The sequence below is a fragment of the Nymphaea colorata genome, chromosome 1 (assembly GCF_008831285.2).
Source record: "Nymphaea colorata isolate Beijing-Zhang1983 chromosome 1, ASM883128v2, whole genome shotgun sequence".
Taxonomy (NCBI): domain Eukaryota; kingdom Viridiplantae; phylum Streptophyta; class Magnoliopsida; order Nymphaeales; family Nymphaeaceae; genus Nymphaea; species Nymphaea colorata.
In genome coordinates this window covers 2,296,838-2,319,269 of record NC_045138.2, presented here as the reverse complement: position 1 = coordinate 2,319,269, position 22,432 = coordinate 2,296,838, and the positions used below count along the sequence as shown (strand labels likewise).

Here is a 22,432-nt window from a genome sequence, read left to right as displayed (position 1 = left end):
GCATATACACACACCAGTCAGCATGGGCTGCGGTGCTCCAGACCAAAGCATGAGAAAGGTGGTGCCACCTCATGAAACTGTTGAGGAAAAGACAAAACCAAATCAGAAAGATCGGCTGCTTCCTAAGATATCAGATGATGATCAAAACTGTAAGCTCCTTCCTATGATATCAAATGATGATGATAACTGTAAACAAGTTCCTAAAATTGGGGATCTGATTTGTAATCATTCTCAATTAAATAGAGAAAGCTCTACTATCACCGAGAGTGAGAATTAGAGAGCATGCCTTCATCGTGGATGTAAGCCAATATCAAAGGCTGAAACCACGTGAAATCTTTTCCTCTTCTCTCTTTCTTTTACATGGTATCAGCTCCACCTCTTATTCCTCGTTCCATGGCAACATCCAACTCGTCATCTTCAACAACAGTCAGTCTTAGCCCTGCTGCACCTTCAACTACTCAATGGAACACATTTTTCAGTTTGGTATCCATCAAATTAGATTAGACAAATTATCTACTATGGTGCTCCCAAATCAACAGCGTTACAAAGAGACAAGGGCTGCTGAGGTATGTTATTGGCGCAATTACTGCTCCTCCTGAGTATCTTGACACTGATCAAGCCATAGTATGTCCTGATTTTGAATCATGGGAACGGGCAGACCAATTAGCTTAAAGCTGGGTTAAGGTTACAGTGTTTGAACATATTTTACCATAGTTACATTCATATTCCACTGCTCATTAGGCTTGGTGTGCTCTAGAACAGCAATACGCCTCCCAATCTAACTTGAGAATCATTCAGTTAAAAAGAGATTTACAGAATGTGAAGAATGGAGACATGATGATGGCTGATTATTTGAATCATGTTAAATTTTTATATGACAGCATATTGTTGCTCGTTCAAGCACTGAAGCCGAATATAAAGCAATGGCTGGAGCTGCGGTTGAATTAATATGACTGCAACATCTTTTTAAAGATCACCAAGTTCCTATACAAGAGGTTTCAACACTAAAATGTGATAATCTAGGTGCAACATACCTTGCAGCCAATTCTGTGTTTTATGCCCGTGCCAAACATATCGAAATCGATTTTCACTTTGTTAGAGAAAAATGGCAGCAAGAGATATTAAAATTGAGTTCGTTAAATCTGAAGAACAACATGCAAATATTCTAACTAAGGCACTGGCCGGACCAAGGTTTCATGATCTCAAGAACAAGCTCAACCTTATTCACACAAATGTTGCCTCGTGGGGGCATGTTGAGGAAAAGATAAAACCAAATCAGAAAGATCGGCTTCTTCCTAAGATATCGGATGATGATCAAAACTATAAGCTCCTTCCTAAGATATAGGTGAAGGCAGCGGAAGATCGTCCACACCCAAGTGCTGCAGCCACGAACGGTCGCCTCTGTAGAAAGCAGCAAGACAAGAAAAAGAGAAGAAGAAGAATTTGATTAAGGGGTTTCCTTCTAAGGGGCTCCTCACGCATAATCTACTAGAGATCTTTTAACACGACATATTGCTGGGTTTATATAGTCCAGCCCCTTAGGTTTTCCCCAAATCCCAGCTACGGTTAGTGTGAGAGATTTTAGGAAGGGCTTTACCTTTATCTTGAGCGAGATTATTGGGTTGATCTCGTAACTGCCTTGCAGTTACAAGATATTCGGATAGGGCTCAATGGCCACTATCCAACATCTCCCACTTGGCCATGAGACCGCCAGTTTGCTTCCACTATATGTGGGTTTTCTTTATCTAATTTGTTACGTGGTTTTCCATAGTTGAATTTTTCCAACGCAACCTAACCTTTTTCAAGGTTTACAACGAGGATTTCCATTCAATGGTTTTTCTTTCGCAATCCTTTCAAATTTGTTACATGGTTTTCCTTAATTGGCTTTTCCAACGCAACCTAAACCTTTTTTCAAGGTTTACAACGAGGTTTTCCATTCAATGGTTTTTTCTTCGCAACTTTTCAAATATATCTTAGCCCCATATGAGCTACATGTTTTGAAAACAAGTCTTCGGATATTTCCTTGGTTAAGGGATCAACCACCATATCATTGGTAGGCAAGTAATCAACCGATATTTCATTTTTCTCGATCATTTCATGAACATAATGGTATTTCACAATTATATGTTTACTTTTTGAGCTAACAGCTCCATTCTTCATAAGAGATATAGCTGCCTGATTATCACAGTACAGTTGAACAGGTTCATGATCAAGATTTAATTTCAATTCTTTCAAGAACCGGTTTATCCAGACAGCAAAGGTAGTTGCAACATTACAAGCAATATACTCTGCTTCCTGTGTGTGCTGAGCAACACATCCCTGTTTCTTACAGGACCAGGCTATCGCCCCACCTCCAAAGAGAAAAACATACCCTGAAGTGGATTTACTATCATCTTTGCAGCCTGCAAAATCTGCATTAGAATAGCCAACTAAAGTTAGCTCATCTGCTTGATAAGACAATTTCAGTCCTTTTGTTCCTTTAATATACCGAAATTTTTTTTTGACTGCTTGCCAATGAGGCCATCCAAGATTACTTTGATAACGACTTACCAGAACGATGGGAAAGCTTATGTCTGGTCTGGTACAAAGCATTAAATACATTAGACTGCCAACTGCTTGTGCATATGGAACATATAATTTTTGTTGTCCTTCACCGAAACAATCACTCCTGCTTAAGTTTGCTCCTTTAGCTATAGGAGTCCCAATTGGTTTGCAGTCTAACATACGAAATTTTTTCAAGATATAACCAATATATCGTTCCTGGCTTAAACTCATGATTCTTGAGTTTCTATCTCGAGTGATTTTTATTCCTAATATATATGATGCTTCACCCAAGTCCATTATTTCGAAGTTTTTGTTCAGCCAAGTCTTCGTTTTTACAATCATGTTGTTATCATTTCCTGTTAGTAATATGTCATCAACATATAATGATAGAATACAGAAAAGGCTCCTACTTTTCCAAATATACACACAGTGGTCTAGTTGGTTTGCAACAAACCCAAGTTTTGTAATTGCTTTGTGAAAAACAAAATACCACTGTCTAGGGGACTGTTTCAGTCCATACAATTATTTATTCAACTTATACACTTTGTCTTCTTTTTCCTTGATGACATATCCCTGTGGTTGAGTCATATATATATAGTTTCCTTCAACTCACCATTCACAAAAGCAGTCTTTACATCCATCTGACAAATATCAAAGTCATAGAATGCCGTGATGGCCAAAATTATTCTGATTGATGCAAACTTTGCAACCGGCGAATAAGTCTCTAAGTAATCAATTCCTTCCTTTTGGGAAAAACCTTTCGCTACCAGTCTGGCTTTGAATTTTTTCACTGATCCGTTAGCTTTATACTTCTTCCTTAGTACCCATTTACATCCAGTGGGTTTTCTGTCATTAGGAAGATCTACTAATTCCCAGACTTTATTCTTTTCTATGGATTTAATTTTTTCATCCATAGCATTCACCCAATCCGATGATTCATGCGAGCTAATGGCTTCATCATATGTCAGATTGTCAGACATTTTGTCAATATCTGCTAAATAGCATAGCTCCTCTCTCAGATATACATAATAATCATTCAAATATGAAGGAGGAGCTCTAGGTCTTTTGTGACCTGATAACGTCTGAGATGACGAGGTATTCATATAAGTTGGTTCATTGCTTAACTGATCTTCAGTCGGTTCATTTCTTGACTGTTCTTCAGACGATTCCTGCTCAGTTGGTTCAATGCCAAACTGACCTCCAGTCGGTTCATTACCAGACTGTTCATCTGAATAAATCAGATCATCCAGTGTGTCATTTCGATATTCCACTGGATCATAATCTTTATTATTGAGTTCTTCTATGAACTCTACATCTTTGCTTTCTATAAGTCCCATAGATGAATGATATAATCTGTAGCCCTTATATCCTTTTGGGTATCCAATAAATATACATCTCACTGATCTGTTATCTAGCTTATCCAGTTTTGGATTTAGAATTTTCACGTGTGCTACAGATCCCCATCTCCTTAAATATCTCAGATCTGGTTTTACACCAGTCCATCTTTCATAAGGAGTGGTTGGGACTGCTTTGCAGGGCACTCGGTTTATTGTATATATAGCTGTTAACACAGCTTCTCCCCAAAAAACTTTTGGTAATTGTGCTCCTGCCAACATGGATCTCACCATGTTCAAGAGGGTTCTGTTACACCTCTCAGCCACACCATTTTGTTGTGGTGTCCTAGGCATTGTCTTTTGCCTATTAATTCCAAAGTCTTTGCAGTATTCGAGGAATTCACTAGAAGTGTATTCTCCTCCTCGATCAGACCTTATGATTTTGATCTTCCAAGTTGTCTCTCGACTTCAGATTTGTATTCATTGAATTTCTCAAGCTCTTCTGATTTATATCTGATTAAGTATATGTAACCAAATCTTGAGAAGTCGTCAATAAATGTTATGAAATATAACTTGCCGCTATGAGTTTGGATCCTGAAAGGTCCACAGATATCAGTATGAATTATCTCTAATAATTCAGTGGCCTGAATTACTTCAGACGGAAATGGTTTCCTTGTCATTTTTCCGTATACACATGACTCGCATTTCGCAAAATCATTTATATTTATATCATGTATTAAACCATGTTGTGCTAAAGTCTGCATCTTTTTGATGCTTATATGGCTTAATCTTTCATGCCATAAGTTTACGTTCACACTCATTGCACAATTGAAATAAGCAGAATTTGAAGCTTCATTCATATCATTCAGTTTGAACATACCATGTTCTTTTACAAATTTTCCACCAAACATGAACCTTCCATGTTTTCCCACTGTTACTTTCCCTGGAATAAAACGTACTTCAAAACCTTTTCCTGTCAGTGCGAGAACAGACACTAGATTCCTCCTCATGGAAGGGACATACAAAACCTCGTTAAGTACAACACTTGTACCCCCAACATTTAGACGATATGCCCCAATTCCCATGACATCACAATAAGAGTTGTTTCCCATATAGATCTTGTGGGTTCCCGGACTCAGATTTTCCATGTGGATCACTCCTTCTTTTGTCTTTGCAATGTGATGAGTAGCTCCCGAATCGACCCACCATCCAGTTAGATCTCCATCTGCAAACAGACATTCTGACACGACACAGATGACTTCTCTGTCAGAGTCCCCTTGAGGCTTCCTTTCGTTGTAGTTGCCCTGACCATTGTTGTCTTTCTTACTCGGGAATTTTGTCCTGCAGTTCTTCTTTATATGTCCAGGCTTTCCGCATCTGTAGCATTTCACTACAGTTCCTTGAGATTTCTTAGTACCTGCATAATTGCCCTTGAACTTGCCATCGTTTTGATTTTTAAATTGTTTTGGTTTTACAAGCACATGACTACTAGCAGGTTTTTCCTGGACTGTCATCAATTCTATTCTATTTCTCTTGGTCAGACGTTGTTGCTGTAGAGCTAACTGTATAGGAAGCTTTTCTAAAGTAAGAGTATCAAATTGAACACTCAAAGCAGTAACTGCCATATCCAAAGAAGGAGGTAGGCTGTTCAGGATTGTGCTGATCTGCATATTGTCAGATATGACATTCCCTACCACGACTAAATCTTTAGCCATGATCAACATCTTATTAACATGGTCCATTACATTGTCTGACTTTTTCATCATATAGAAATTGTATTGTTCTTGCAGTAACTGTAGGGTGACCAATGTGACGCTGACTGTTAAAGTAAGTGTGGCAAGGTATAGCATAGGACCCCAGCAAACGGTGAGGATCTATCCGGGTGAGGTTCTCCAAGTTGGGAACTCAAGTCGGAGCTTACTGCTAGAGGAAACTCCCTCATCTCCAGACCAAGAAGATGGAGATCATGACCACGAGCAAAAAGGAGGCCATGACAGCAAGCACCAAGAGCCGTATGTGGAAAGACCGGAGGCACAAGCAATGCAACAGCTTGGTGAGAAAATCATTGAGGCCATCGATGGGCTGCAAGCAAAAGGGAAGCAAGCTGATGTCGCTATGAGAGGGCCATTGTTACCATGGTCCTTCACTCCTCAGTGTATGGTTGAGCTTAAGAAGGGTGGTAGTGGTACTTCAGAGAGTTTGATGAACAGTATACAAAGGGCAGCAACGCAGGAGATAGTCATGAGTTCGATAAGTGACCAAGGAGAGCAGGTCGAAGAGATTCCAGACTGTACAAAGAAGGAACCTGTTCCAACGCCTTCGAAGGGAGGGCCAAAACACAGCAGCATGGGATCACAACATGGGCATAGTCAGATTATCCAAAAAGATAACCTCATACGAGCTTGGGGTCAAGCTCGGTCTAGGGAGGGTGGATCTGATACGTGCCTAATTTTGGCACCATCGAGGACGGTCGAAGGCTTGGCCGAGAGTGCTAGAGCGGAGCCGACCAACAGCGTGAGTAGCAGCTGGGCACTCCGATTACCACCCGACAGGCTTATGTCCTTGTTGACTTGTGAGGTTAGCCTCGGCGGGGAGCGTCGAGAGAAGCAGGCCGCAGCATTGCGTGCGGCCGAGGATGGGCACAAGCCCAAGGAGTGACCTACAAGGTCTGACACTAGCACCTATGTGCATAGGGCCAAGTGCACGCGAGTGAGTTAGACCACACGACACCTTGGCATGGTTCAGAGTTCGATACTTATAGAACCCTTGGGCATTATTTATATGGCTGCAGTGGGAGGAGCGGGCGGAGCAGCTGAGGTCGAAAAATGTGAGACAGGGTCCGGATCTAGAGAGAGAGGGCGCAACCAGATCCATTCCAGTGCCCTTTTTGCTTATGTTTATTTACTCTTTTGTACCGTCTCGATTTGAGACGCGTTAGAATCGTTTTACTTTAAGTTCTTTGTACCGTCTCGGGTTAAGAGCTAAGTGAACCGAGACGCTTCACATGTATATAGCCTTGTAATTAGGTTTTTTTGGATTACGCTTGAATGAAGATTTGATTCCACTTGGGCATCGCTTTCTCTCTCCTCTTTTCCTCCCGAGCTTTGTCAATGGTGGTGGCCGGATTCTAGTCTGACCTCAACCAGTGTGGCCGAATTTCTACCTACAGCCAGCGGCCTCCTCTATTTCTGATCTCTCTTCTTCTCCTAAAGTCACCCTTTCCATGGCCGATTGGATGACGATTTGAAGAAGACGGACATTGCTGCCGATGGCCTCTCCATGTTCTCCAAGCCATGACGTTTCCCCGACCAGTAAGCTAGGTGATCAACGGTGCAACTTTCCTTAACCACAAAGGGAGGTTAGAGGCCGGTTTCATCTCACTGGAAGGCTGCAGCATAGGAGCACGCCAATAGATCTGGTGTTATACTTCTAAAGTAGCAGCAGGACCATCTACCGACCAACGAACATCCGCCTCCCTTGTTCCTGCAATAGAAGGAGAAGCAGTGACAGATCACAAAATTGAAATCGATTCATCCTGTTGAGCGTGATCTTGGGTAGCGATAGCGCCTCGGCAGCAAGGTTCTATCAGAATCAGCCGTTGTAGCAAATAAATTTGCCACTGACTCGGCTCAAATCATCCTCATTCAGCAGGTTCAAATAACATTGATTTTTCAAAGATTCAACCCCTAAAGCGTACTACTCTGGGATCTTAGATCATAAACTACTACATTTTCAACTTTGTGGATTCACAAGTGCAACTACGGTGTGGTACTTACCATTGAAACCTTATATCAGTTATATGCCTTGTGTCATGGTCGTCAGATTTGATATCATAAATTCCTATATTTTTCATTTTACCAGTATATGTCGATTTTAAATTGGACTCATGTAGTTTGATTCAATAAAAAAGTACATCAGATCAGAAGTTTTTTCTTACCAAATCTGATAGATATCCAAGTTCCTTAGACATCGGAATCCATTATTTGCACGTAAAGATTTGGCATGGCACCAAAATTATACTACGGCTGAATTCAAATTGTTTCTTTGACTGCCGACTTTTGGGTAGTATATACCCAGGGGCAGAGCAAGAAATTTTTTCATGAGGGGGACCAAATTAAAGTTTCTAAATTTTGATATGAGCCAAAATATTATTTTTCTTAAAATTTTTATATAGGAGAAATAAAATTTTATAAAATTTACATATAAATTTTGATTTTTTTTTGAAGTGTTTCCAGGGCCCATGCAAAGTCCCCTTTGGCTTCGCCCCTGTGCACAAGTTAGGTAGAACCTTAGAAGGTAGGGCAAGGTGAATAAAGTAAACCAAAAAGAAAAATTAAATACAAAAATACACGATGAAAACCATTGATATGTCTTTCTCACGGAAATTTTTCCCTTTCCATATACTGCAGAATTTTACACTGCATACAACTACCATTTCATTTCATCTTTACGAGCAATGTCCATTGCTTCCCTTTTGAGAAACAATGAAGAAATCAATTACTGCAAGTAATAATCAATGTTACTCGACGGATAAGATTCAAATTAGGTATACCCTTAACCATATCTGCTTTATGGATATTCACATATCTGGTTTTGCGTTCATATTTGAATATGAAGAAAGACAAGTTAAAACTGAAGCTGAATCCAAAATCTAATTTCACATTCTGAATTTTGAACTAGATTAGGCCAATTTTTAAATGTAAGAACATTAGATGTTGGATATTTGTTTTAAAATAAATCCAATCCGAATACATATCTGCATCCGATCGGTCCGATTTCTTAATCGGATACTAAATCATTTTCAATATCCAATTTTTCAGAATGGTTCTATTCGGGTTGTTATAGGTTCAGTCGGATGTCCGGCACAAATCGGATACGTTGACATCTATACCAAGAACCTCTACTAATAACAAGAAAAAAATGGGCCCAAGCCGATAAGGAGTAGGACCTTCTCCTCTGTTTCTTTGTTTTTTGTTTAAAGAAGTAAAGAAAGATTAATTATGTGATGATTATGACTTTAATGGTCCCACTTACTCTGGGGCCTTTCCCTTTGAAAAGTCAAAGGAGGGAAAAAACAAAGATGATTCCAGAAACTGGTATAAGCAATGGCAGAGCCACATTGTGGCTGGTGTGGGCAATTGCCCACACCAGCTCATGAAATTTGTTTTATTTTCATATATAAATTTCATTGATTTCATTTTTTTACATATAACTGCCTCTTAAAATTTGAAATTTGTTGTAGCACTGCCACTTAGCCAGGAATTTCTGGTTCCGCCAATGGTGTAATGGAAAACAAGGAATTATGTTTTTACAAAGAAAAAACTCGCGTTATGGTGCATGTGGTTGGACCCTCGCTATTATGTCAAAACTCGCATTGCTCTCTTGCCAAGCATGGAATTGAAGGGAGATCCAATTAAAGTTTCTAAATTTTGATAGGATCCGAAATATCATTTTTCAAAATTTTTATATAGGACAAGCGAAACGATTCAAAATTTCTATTTCAGTATATGTAAATCAGAATACACACACAGACTTTACTGCACCATAGACATTCTTAAGTAAGGTTCGGACACAAACTTATTAAGATAAGGCGTCATGGGGACCTTTTTAAGGCAATGGTACCCGATTCATGATCTGATCCAGTTCAGCATCTATAGGCCCAATCTGATAACTGGGTTGATCCAATATATAGGATCCAAATACCACATATACAAGAACAGGGTCCATTTGTGAGCAAATACTCATGGTACGATGCTGATATGGTGTCCACTTAAAAGAAAATATCTTGCTGGCCGGAACCGGACTGGAGCATGAACTGCTGCTACGACCCAACCATGACAACTTTTATTTAGAAATTAATGAAAATTAAGAAAAAACAATAGTAGCAGAAGTCATGATAGGTGTGAACTTAATGAAATATCATCTATTTCCTAAAAAAAAAAGCTTATACATGGAAGTTAATCTAGGAAAAAAACTATCCAAATAAGATAAATAGCAGCACCGATGTACCAGAAGCAGGGCAGTGATCAATTAGAATGATCTCTCTCTCTCTCTCTCTCTCTCTCTATATATATATATATATATATATATATATATATATATATATATATATATATATATATATATATATATATATATTCCAATCATTTGGTGGTTAAACAAAAAAAAACCCTCTTGGACATTTTATCTAGTGCTACGCTGCATCTGGGTGAGTGGGAAATAGCCACCAATGATCTCTCTCTCTAAGTAATATTGTCTACATTCGATACCTGAGAGTGTTTCGCCACTTCAGTTGTGCTTCAACTTACACATCAGCGACTTCCTTTTTGTAGCATAAGAGATTGACGCTCTTGACCGGGAACACATCCAGTTGCCTTCATTTTCCTACTTTTTCAACGAGTGAAAAAAAAACGCCTTTAATATCCATCATTCTACCACTAGGGAAATCTCATATATTTTCATGAATTTATATTCCAACCAATCAATCACGTTAAATTCAGACTCCAACATTAGAAGTCTCTGGTTAATACCATGTTCGGACATTTTTGGTGCTTTTATCAAAGATTTATGATGCCTTTAGTGATAGTTGTTAGACAATTTCGAATTTATTTGTTCGAGTTTGTGTTACATTATAATAAGCTCCAAAAGCCAGCTTTTTAGTGGGTAAAACAGACGTCCAAAATCTTATAAACCAAAATACTGGCCACCTTCGGAAAGCCAAATAAGGATGATCAGGGCTTTCCAATTGTAGCCAAACAGGATTTGGATCACAAATTCAGACTTTTAGACGACCAAAAAACGTTCTCCACAAAACTTTAATATAAAAAACAATTTCAAACCGACATCTCATAATGTATCATCAGGTTTCAGCATAACGGGCAACAAATCAACTAAAATTTCAAAAAAATAACCCAAAGGTTTCCATCCGGCAACGACAAGCCAGAAACCACGCCACTGGAACGCGCCGCTCCACAAGAACAGAAAGCCCAAGAAATCACAATTTTGGCCATATAACACCACCACAGCCATCAGGAAAGACGGCCGAAATGATCAACAAGACTCCCGAAGATTATCAATTTTCAACAATAGAACCGGTTAACATCAGCCCAGGAAAAAAGACAATATTTTATTCTTTTTCCGCACAAAACGCCCCAATCAAATTCCCCCATCAAAACTCAAAACGCCAGCGGAGACCACGAAGAAGAAAGGAAGAAAGAAAACAATTTCAAACAAAAGGGATTCCTTTAGATAAAATCCAGTCCACGGTTTATTCGCCATTGCTCTCTCTCTCTCCCTCTCTTCTCTCCAATTATGGACAAGTTTACGTGTTGCCTTTTGTTTTCTAGGGTCCGTTTATATGCCTCAAGGGGCATCTAGTGCAATCAAGCAGAAAGGTCCAAAGGGTTTGAAGTAATAATCTCATGGTTCCAGTGCATTAATAATTTTCTGGGCTGCAAATGTGGCGAGCATGACATTCGAATTAAACAGTGTGTCGTAGGTCCGCTCATGTTTTAAAGCAAGTCAGAACCTTAGAGGTATAAGAGTATAAACTTGAGAATTTTATGCCAAAAGCAGTTTCCCCTAAATAGACAATAAGATCCCCTAAATATTATCTCAAGTTCATGGAGCAAGACGACAAGGAGATGATATTTAGGGGATCTTATTGTCTATTTAGGGGAAACTGCTTTTGGCATAAAATTCTCAAGTTTATACTCTTATATCTCTAAGGTTCTGACTTGCTTTAAAACATGAGTAGACCTACGACACACTGTTTAATTCGAATGTCATGCTCGCCACATTTGCAGCCCAGAAAATTATTAATGCACTGGAACCATGAGATTATTACTTCAAACCCTTTGGACCTTTCCGCTTGATTGCACTAGATGCCCCTTGAGGCATATAAACGGACCCTAGAAAACAAAAGGCAACACGTAAACTTGTCCATAATTGGAGAGAAGAGAGAGAGAGAGAGAGAGCAATGACGAATAAACCGTGGACTGGATTTTATCTAATGGAATCCCTTTTGTTTGAAATTGTTTTCTTTCTTCCTTTCTTGTTCGTGGTCTCCGCTGGCGTTTTGAGTTTTGATGAAGGAATTTGATTGGGGTGTTTTGTGTGGAAAAAGAATAAAATATTGTCCTTTTTGCTGGGCTGATGTTAACCGGTTCTATTGTTGAAAATTGATGATCTTCGGGAGTCTTGTTGATCATTTAGGCCATCTTTCCTGATGGCTGTGGTGGTGTTATATGGCCAAAATTGTGATTTCTTGGGCTTTCTGTTCTTGTGGAGCAGCGCGTTTCAGTGGCGTGGTTTCTGGCTTGTCATTGCCGGATGGAAACTTGGGATATTTTTTTGAAATTTTACGGCCTGTTTGGTTGGAGGGAAAAGGAGGGAAAGGGAGGGAAAAGGACAAAGTATGTTTGGCTGCAACGGGAGGGAAAGGAAAGGGAGGGAAAGGAAAGGATAGATTATTGTAAACCCAATCCCTCTCAAATCGGACGGATTAAGAGGGAAAGGAAAGGAAAGGAAGATGAAGAGTTTTTTTTGCCCATAATACCCATGAGGTCCCACGTCTAGAAGAAAAAATGAAAGAAGATTTTAGTTTTTTCTTTCCTTTCCTTTCCTTTCTATCCAAACAACCTTTTTAATCACCTCTTTCTTTTCCTTTCCATTCCATTCTTTTCCCTTCCCTTTCTCTTTCCTTTGCTTTCCTTTCCCTCCCTTTCCGTCTCTTCCTTTCCCTCCAACCAAACACAGTGTTAGTTGATTTGTTGCCCGTTATGCTGAAACCTGATGATACATTATGAGATGTCGGTTTTACCATGTGTAGTGCAAGAATTGATCGGTTTGAAATTGTATTTTATATTAAAGTTTTGTGGAGAACGTTTTTTGGTCGTCTAAAGGAATCTCACAAGTAAAGAGAAAGAAGTGAAACCAAGTCTACTGGATAATTAATGAGAAAGCGAGAGACCACATTAGTTTCATGCTTCTAATGGAAGGGGAAAGTGGGAGGACGGGGGTGGAGTGCGCCAAGGAGGAAGATCTTTTTGCTGCCACCCTTCTTTTGCCCAGGCCCTCACATTTTAAGGAAGCCCCTCTTCGTACGAGAAAACTTTAGAGGAAAAAAACAGAGGAACAGTGAAAGATAAAGCTGGAGAGAACTTGATTTTATTGATTCCTTTGAGCAACATATATAGTACAAAAAACGTTATCGCTTACAAGATTTTTGGTATACAAGATCATGATAGTACACAATTTCGATCTCAATCCATTATCCACCGAAAATGTAGTTTGCATAACAGATGAGATATGATCCCTTTTTTCTCGACACTCCCCTCAAACTGAGGCGTACAGATTTTTGAAACCCAGTTTGGATAGCAAATGTCTGAAGGCTTCTTTGCCTAATGCTTTGGTAAAGAGATCTGCTAGCTGCTCTTTGCTTCTGACTAGCATGTTCTGATTTCACCTTGATTGATTTTTTCTTGTATTACATGACAATCTTTGTCAAAATCTTTGGTGCGCTCTTGAAAAATTGGATTTGCTGCAATACGTATTGCAGCCTGATTATCGCAATATAAATTTGCTGGTTGTGAGTGTGGAATGCCTAAGTCAGATAACAAATATTTTAGCCATGTTACTTCACAAACAGCAGTTGCCATTGCTCGGTATTCTGCCTCTGCAGAAGAGCGAGACATAGTAGATTGTGTCTTTGTTTTCCATGATATTAGAGATGCTCCAAGAAGGACACAATAGCCAGTGACAGATCTTCGTGTTTCATGACAAGCAGCTCAATCTGAATCACAAAAAAAACTTACTTGAAAATTATTTTATTTGCCCAATAGAATGCCTTGTCCTGGATTCATTTTAATAAATTTGACAAGTCTCAAAGCAGCCTGAAAATGTGATTCCTTTGGTGTATGCATGAAGCGACTTAGTACATGAATGGCAAACCGTATATCTGTCTTGTGATACTCAAATAAATAAGACGTCCAACCAGTCTTCTATATTTTGTTGAATCCTTCATTTCTTCACTCTGAGTAGTATCTAGACCATGCTTCTATTCCATGGGAGTTTCCACTGGCTTTGTGCCTAATAGTTCGACCTCAATTATAATGTTGAGTGCATAATTTTGTTGTGAAAAGTATATTCCTTTAGATGACCGAGCAATTTCTAGTCCCAAAAAATATTTAAGGCTACCAAGATCTTTCATGCGGAATTTTTGACACAAGAAAGACTTCAAATTTTCAACAGAATCCTCCATATCACCGGCAATAATCAAGTCATCCACATATACTAGAACAGCCAATATTACCGGCAATAGCGTGTGATCAGCTTTGGATTGTATAAATCCAAATGCTTCAAGCGCCATAGAAAACTTGTGAAATCAATTTCTTGGAGATTGCTTCAGACTATAAAGAAATTTGTGAAGCTTGCATACTAAGTTCTCCCCCTTAGGTCATATCCTTGCAGCACCTACATATACACTTCCTCAAGCAGATCTGCAAGAAGAAAGACATTATTTACATCCATTTGATATAATAACCAACTTTTTTGCAGCAACGACTGAAAGAAGGGTGCAAACCATTACCATTTTGGCTACAGGCGCAAATGTTTCATTGTAATCTAGTCCCACTTTCTGTGAGAAACCTTTTCCTACCAGACGAGCCTTGTATCGTTCAATGGATCCATCTGATCAAAATTTTACTTTGTATATCCATTTGCAAGCGATGGGTTGGATACCTTTTGGTAGAGTAGTCAAAGTCAGTTTTATTGTCTCGCAATGCACTAATTTCTAAGTCCATTGCATCTCGCCACTCTTTAATTTTACTTGCCTCTTCATAGGATTCTGGTTCAGAAATGGAGGCTATAGAGGCTAAAAAAATGGAGTGATTAGAAGAGAAACAATGGAAAGAAGTAAACTTGGAAAGGGGAAAACATGTGCAATTTGCAGGACTTGCCATCGAGTTGCCGTTGACCAAGGGTATCAAAATTAGAGAACAATAAAAATCTTTCATCCAAGTGGCTGGTCTTTTTTGACGAGATAATCTTCTAAGGTGTTCAGTTGGTTCAGACTCCAAGACTTGGTTTGGTTTCATGGTTTTACTATTGATTTTTTGGGGTTCAGGCAAGGGTATATCACAAGTTGATACAAGCGTCTCACTACTTTCAGACATGTTTGTGTCTTCATTAGGTTCAGCCGTAGGTGATGCTTCATTGTCAAACGACTCTTCTTCCAATGGGCCAATCATACTTTCTTGGGTTATTGGCATAGGCATAACAGTCGATCTTTCTTCCTCCTTGACTTGGTTGAATGGAAAAATATCTTCATAGAAAACAACATCCCGATTAGTGAAAACTCTATTGTTTTCTAAATCATAGACTTTGTATGCTTTCTGGCCTTCAGGATAACCAATAAAATGCATTTATGTGCTCTAGTGTCAAATTTGCCTTTGTTCTGGTTGTTGTTGATAGCATAGCAAAGAGAGCCAAAGATACGTAGATGTTCAAAGGCCGGCCCATTTTTTTTAAAATAATTTTTCAAATGCAGCTATGCCTCCCAAAGTAGGTGTATTAGTACGATTAATAAGATAGGTGGCGATTAAAATACATTCGCCCCAAAACTGAATTGGTAAATTTGCTTCAAAACGAAGGGCCCTTGCTACTTCAAGAAGATGACGATGTGTTTTGCATCCTCAAAATTTTTGGTTTTAGAGTGCTCCAGAAAAATAAGTTTTATTTTAAAAATAAGAGAAAAAGGGACTCACCCGTTGGTACGAGGATCGACCATTCCTGATGCCTTTACCGGAGGTAATCAATCCAAGGGCTATGTCTATTATTGATGTATTTCATTTTGGCTTAAACATATTTTTCATTATATATTCGGTGTAGAAAAATATGGAAAGTTTGATGTTTCAAATTTTTGAAAAGATTTGAAGAATTGCTTGAGAATGTGAAACATTTTGAGGAAAACTAGAGTTAGGAAATCTTTGTAGATATCACTTGGAAAACTTGGGAAATCACTTGGAAGTCATTTTAGTGTTTTCTTAAGACTTTAAGTAGGTTTGAGATTTTGCTCTAATTCAGTTACCACTTAGTTAGAGCTCCACCTCATCTTGCTTAAGTTCTTTTAAAGATGTGATTGTGCTCATTTGTGATATTGAATAGAAGTGAATGCATGAATGCATTAATCCTAAGATGAATAGAAGAAAAATGACTCATTCCTACCACAACATTCATTTAAGACATTCCTACCATAATATACATCTAAGATTTTTGTTTTTATAGTTATCATGTATGAGAAAGAAAAATTTGTGAAAATGGATTGAAGTTGTAGACCATCAAGCATGAATCCAACATTGGGTCATTACTTACGTTATGGTCTTAGTGAAGTCGGTAATGAAAATGATCTTGGAGAAACAAATGTCTAAAAGAATGCAAAAGATGAGATACTTGATTGTGAGAAAATATAGAAAATGAGAGACAGAAAGAGGTCTTGAAGATCACAAAATCAAAGATTCAAAAGAAAGAGAGATATGCATATATATATATATATATATATATATATATATATATATATATATATATATATATAGATACATATATGTAAGCTTATAAAAATGAGGTTTGAATTTAAGTAGAAAAAGGAAATGAAACTTTCAAAGATAGGGAGATAGAGAAGATACACATATATGTATATATACCATCACATATACACATATATGAAAGCTTGTAAAAATAACAGTGACTTGAATAGAAAGAAAGATTTTAAATGAAAAGAAATGGAGATATATATATATATATACATATTATAGATGAAGGCATTTGACTTGAAAAGAGAATAAGATTCTAGACAGAGAAAGTAGCACATTCATATATATACTTTTCAAGTCAAATGCCTTCATCTATAATATATATATATATATATATATATATATATATATATATATATATATATATATATATATATATATATATATATATATATATATATATGCATTCATAGGTATATGAAAACTTGTAAAATAAAATGTGGAAACAAAGGAAGAGAAAGATAAAGGGAATCCTCATGTGCACATATATGTATATGACATGTATATACATACGCGTCTTCATGATATTAGAAGTGAAGAGATGATTTTAGAAAACAACCGACTTCAAGTTTGATATAGGCCGAAGGGAGCTTGGACTCATGCAAGAGTCATAACTAAGTTTCCAAAGCCATATTGGAGAGGGTACTTGCTTTTGAAAAATCTTTTGTAAAATATGATTTATATATAAACATAGAATATTATTATTTCATTGGTTGCAAGAGAATATGTTTCTTCCACCGTTGGGTATGGAAGAAATTCAAACCACACGATAGGGCACTCATTAGGGTTCCTAATCGGGTGATTAAAAAGAAACTAAACATAATGACATGAAGTTGCATTTTTTTAACATGTACATATTCGTGAGGGTTCCCTCGGGTTGGACAAGTACCAACCTCAAAAATTAATATGAAGATAAAGATAAAGATTCCCAAACCACACTCTCATTCTCACCATACATTCACATGTGAATGGAAAACTAAACAAACATGCATGGATAGTAGATAGACAATATTCAAGGAAGGAGAGAGAGAGAGAGAGAGAGAGAGAGAGAGAGAGATGGAGGGAGAAATAGAGAGAGAACATGATGGAGGGAGAAAGCATGATGTAGAGAGAGAGAGAGATAACATGAGGTAACTATGAAATGATATATCATATCATCTTTTCATGCTCCTGGTGCACTCGACCAAAGCCTCTTGTTTCTACAAAAGAGGTTGAGTGCTATCTCATTTGGCCATGAGGAGATGAAGATGAGAAGAAAAATGAAGAAAAAAACAACGAGACTATATTCAAGAAAAAGAAACAACAATAATAATAGGAACATATTAATATGACAACAAGGATACTTGAAAGAGCATGATTTAATGTATCATCTCATTTTCTCATGCTCTCGGTGCACTTGAACATAGCCTCTTGTCTCTAAAAAGAGGTTGAGTGCTATCTCCTTTGGCCATGGGAAGATAAAGATGAGAAAAGAAAATGAAAACAACGACATGACTATGTTCAATAAAAAGAACATATTAATGAAGAGAAAAAAATAATAACCACAAGAATACTTGAAAGAGCATGATTTAATCATAAAATAAAATATCATCTCTTCTCCTCATGCACCTGGTGCACTTGAGCATAGCCTCTTATCTCTAAAAAGATGTTGAGTGCTATCTCCTTTGACCATAGGAAGATGAAGAAGAGAGGAAAATGAAGAAATAAAGAGATGAGATATTGATTACAAACATCTAGTGGAATAACTTTTGGAAAAATGAACACCTTAGCTTGGAGATTCCCTTGAGTGAAACTCCAACATGATGCCCCCAAGGGGGTTGTGACTTGATGAAGTTTGCTCCGAAGTTGAAAAAAAATGGAAAGAGGAAGAGGGAGAGAGAGATAACTCAAAAGAAACTCTAAGTCTTCAAGTGAGAATACACTAGAGTTTTTTCCAAGGACCAACACGTACTCAAGAAGGGGGAAATGGAAGGTATTTATAGAGGATTTTAGAGCCAAAACCCAAAATTTGAATTTCACTCTATTTTCATCCGAATTTCACAAAATTTTGAATTATTTTGAAGAAGAAATGGTTTGAAAAAAGGTATGATTGGCCATTAGGCTTATATATATATATATATATATATATATATATATATATATATATATATATATATATATATATATATATATATATATATATATATATATATTAAATGAGTTGGACCTTTATTCACCCAAAAGACTAAAATCGTCCTCTAAAATGAGGTTTTTTTTGTCAAAAGGAAAGACAAAAGGGTCTTGCCCACTAAAAAGACTAAAGTCACACTATGAAAGGAGGGGCAAATGAGTCTTGCCCACTAAATAGACCAAAATTACCCTCTAAAAAGAGGTTTTTTGTAACACCCCAAAAGTTTAGTCCCGTATCGAAGATTGTGAGGGATCTTCAAGAGCTTATAAAGGGAGGCTTTAATGAGATGATAGTCGTGGTTCCTAACCTTTTTAGGATTGGAACCGAAATTGCTAGGGAGCGGGTTGAGATCCGCCGAACCAGGGACCCGAGCCCGGGAGTGGGTCGGGTTGTTATATTTTTTGTCAAAAGGAGGGACAAATGAGTCTTGCCCACCAAAAAGATCAAAATTGTCCTTTAAAAGGAGGTTTTTTGTTAAAAGAAAGAGCAAATGAGACTTGCCCACCAAAAAGACCAAGATCGCCTTCGAAAAGGAGGTTTTTTGTCAAAAGGAAAGACAAATGGGTCTGAAATACTTTGTTTGGATTTGAACTTGGGTAAAATAAGGCAAACTTTTTGGAAAAATTTGGGGTGCTTACACGATGTTTGCGTTCTACCACTCCGTTTTGTTGTGGTGTGGCGACACAACTATGTTGGTGAATGGTACCTTGTTGATTGAATAAGGATTGTATTCCATGAGAAAAAAACTTGGTGCCATTATCAGATCTCACATTTTTAATGGCGACACCAAATTGATTTTTTATTAAGGCAAAATTTTTTTCATAAGATATGATGTTTCATGTTTGTGTTTCATTAAAAAAATCCATGTGACGCGAGTATAATCATCCACAATACTCAGAAAATAATGTGCTCCAGTAAGAGTTGACCGTGAATATGTACTCCAAATGTCACAATGAATTAATTCAAAAGGCTTCTTAGTAGAAATATCACTTAAATCAAATTTCAAACGTGTTTGTTTTACTCGATGACAAGCATCACAACAAATATCTTTATTCAAGTAGCAATTCAATCCTAAATAAGAATTAACTAGCATAAGTCGAGAAGGTGAAAGATGACCAAACCGCCTATGCCATAGGTCTTGAGATGAAGTTACAACAAAGCATTCTGTAGGTGACACCAATGATTTGAATTCATATAGTCCTCCTCTTTCTTCACCCTGACCAATTGTTATCATCGATGCCAGGTCCTACAATACACAATATGTGGGAAAAAAGGTTACTAAGCAGTTTAGAGTCTTGGTTAGTTGACTAACTGATAACAAATTTACTTTGAAGGAAGGAACACACAAAGTATTGTCAAGGGTGAAAGATGACAAGTGAACGTCACGGGTTTGATGAATAGGGATTACATTTCCCTTTGGAAGGTTTATGGGTGTATGACAAGTTATTAGATTTTGGAGGATTGAGTTGTCTGCACAAATATGTCGACTTGCTTCGGAATCTATAATCCAAGGTTTATAATAGAGATTACATGACGAGATAGTACTTGCGAAGTTGATTGAGGCAGTTTGATCTTTAACGATTGACAAGAATTTCTGGTACTCGTCCATAGTGAAAGAGAGCATAATTCCCGTGTTACCTTGACTAACGTTACCAACACCATTGATAGTATGGAGGTCAGCCACTTTCTGGTATTGTGTTACAGCTGCAACCATGGAAGACTCGAAATTGGGGTTATAAAGTCGATGCCCTGGAGGATAGCCGATTAGCTTATAGCACTTTTCTTTTATATGCCCAGTACCATGACAGTAGCTGCACATGGGCCTGCTCTGACGTCCTCCATTATTTCATTTAAACTTGAAGACTTGATCACGAGCTTCTGCCTTCCTATTATAATTGCGAGTGATGGCTAGAGCAGCCTCAAAATGTGACGACATGAATCTTGCTTCACGTTATTTTTCTTTCTGTAGAACTAAAACATAAACCTTGTTAATGTTAGGCAATGGATCAAGCAGTAAGATTTGACCACAAATTGCTCCATACGAGTCATTTAGCCCCATCAAGTATTGGATTAGTCTTTCTCTTTGAATATGATATGAGTAAATTCTCATAGCACCACATGAACAAGACAGTATGGGAGACTAAGAGTTAAGTTCATCCCATAACACCTTAATTTTTGTGTACTACATAGTAATTGATAGAGTCTCTTGTCTTGTTGAAGTTGACATATAGAACTCTGCAGTTGATATATTCTTGGTGCTAAACTCTGAGTAAACCTGCTTTTCAAATCTTCCCATACATCTTGAGTAGAAGTAGCATAAGCAATACTAGCAGCAATTTCTTTGCTAATAGAATTTAAAATCCATGAAAGAATCATATTATTGCATCTAACTCATAAGGCACGATTCTTATCTCCTTCTTTAACTCCAAATGGCATAATTGTCTCCCTTAAGTGCATGAGATACCAACACACTTCTGGGATTATCAGATCTAAAAAAAAAGAATTGGTCATCACCTGATAATTTTCTGAATTGTTGATGTCGCCAATATTCTTTTCTTGGTTTGCCATAGTTCCTTCTTACTGCTCTAAGAAGAGGGAAGAGAAGCGATGAGCAGCGATAAACCAGTTCCTTCTCACTTTTCTGAAAAGAGGGAGGCGCAGGGATGAGCAGCGACAAACATGCAATAAAGGATGATGATAACAATGAAATATATATATATCCAGAAGGCATCCAAGCCCAATGTTGATTTGGGCAGTCCGGCAAATGACGACCACTTCAACGAGATACCGGATGAGAACACTATTTTTCTCACCAGCATATAAATCTGGCCAACGGCGTTTTGGTGGTGGAGGCGATGAAGTGGCTGAGACGATGTTGATGGAGACCTTCTGCCCACCGGAGCAATGTCCAGAGATTCTGTAGAAGTAGTAATGCCGCGTTGATAGTGAATCAGCAATGGTTTCGTGGCAGGCGAGATGCTCTGAACACCTCCAAGGACAGGATTGTTGAATCCCATTTCTGCAGACAGAAATTGGGGAAGTGAGGGCCGGACCGTCGCCGGCATCGACTGACAGCTTTCTGAGTTGCAGGCAATGAGAGAATTGTCGGGCGCTTTCTGATCGCCTCAGTTCTAGGCGCCCATCTGGTCGCCTCTGTTCCCCCTGCTTCTCTATTTCAGGGATCAGAAGGGAGAAGGCCGAAGGCAAAGGGAAGGCGTTGGTTGAACATTGTTCGACACCTTATTCGAGGATGCAGGCAAGGGGTTTGCCAAGACGGTGATCAGCTGAAGGTTTGTCCAAGGAATGAGATTTCCCTGGACTGACGCCGGTTTAGATTGAACCTGAGGTGTTCACAAGTTGGAAGCTGAAACAGACAAGTGCTTCAGTCGGTGGGAGGTGAGTCAGTCAGGTTACGGCCGGTGAAACACCTTATTTGCAGGCGGAAGTTAGAGATTGATCAACAACTACAGGACAGAAGTTGCTGCTGTGACTCGGGAGGATAGTTGGAGGGTTGAAATATAATTTTTCAAAATTTTTTTTATATAAATTAAACTTTTTTTTTTTAGAATTTACTTGTACATTTTTTATTTTTTAAAAATGTGAGGAGGGGACATGGACCCTGCCAGCTGGCCCCTCATTTGTGGTTAAAAAAAAAAAACAGTATCTTTCTTTTTATTTTGTCATTACATTGAAAAGTAAACCTATATATGCATGCATCTACATTGTTAGTGTTATTGGCTTATATGTAAACTTGATTTTCTGTTTTTTGGAAACATTTAACAAACAATTTGCTT

General features: G+C 38.0%; 1 protein-coding gene across 3 annotated transcripts; it reads right to left on the bottom strand.

The window, feature by feature from the left end:
* Positions 1-19,786: 19,786 nt before the first annotated feature.
* On the bottom strand, positions 19,787-22,104 carry LOC116245938 (uncharacterized). 3 transcript variants are annotated; one of them, XM_031617568.2, is made up of 3 exons: positions 21,452-22,104; positions 21,153-21,279; positions 19,787-19,884 (listed from the first exon to the last, which is right to left on the bottom strand). In XM_031617568.2, the coding sequence occupies exons 1-3, from the start codon at positions 21,701-21,703 to the stop codon at positions 19,850-19,852; spliced, it is 414 nt and encodes a 137-aa protein (XP_031473428.1). In that variant the 5' UTR covers positions 21,704-22,104; the 3' UTR covers positions 19,787-19,849. The 3 variants fall into 3 exon arrangements, with proteins under 3 accessions (XP_031473428.1, XP_031473429.1, XP_031473427.1); XM_031617569.2 differs by lacking the exon at positions 19,787-19,884 and adding an exon at positions 20,572-20,609; XM_031617567.2 differs by lacking the exon at positions 19,787-19,884 and having other exon boundaries at positions 20,811-21,279.
* Between the last annotated feature and the right edge of the window lie 328 nt (positions 22,105-22,432).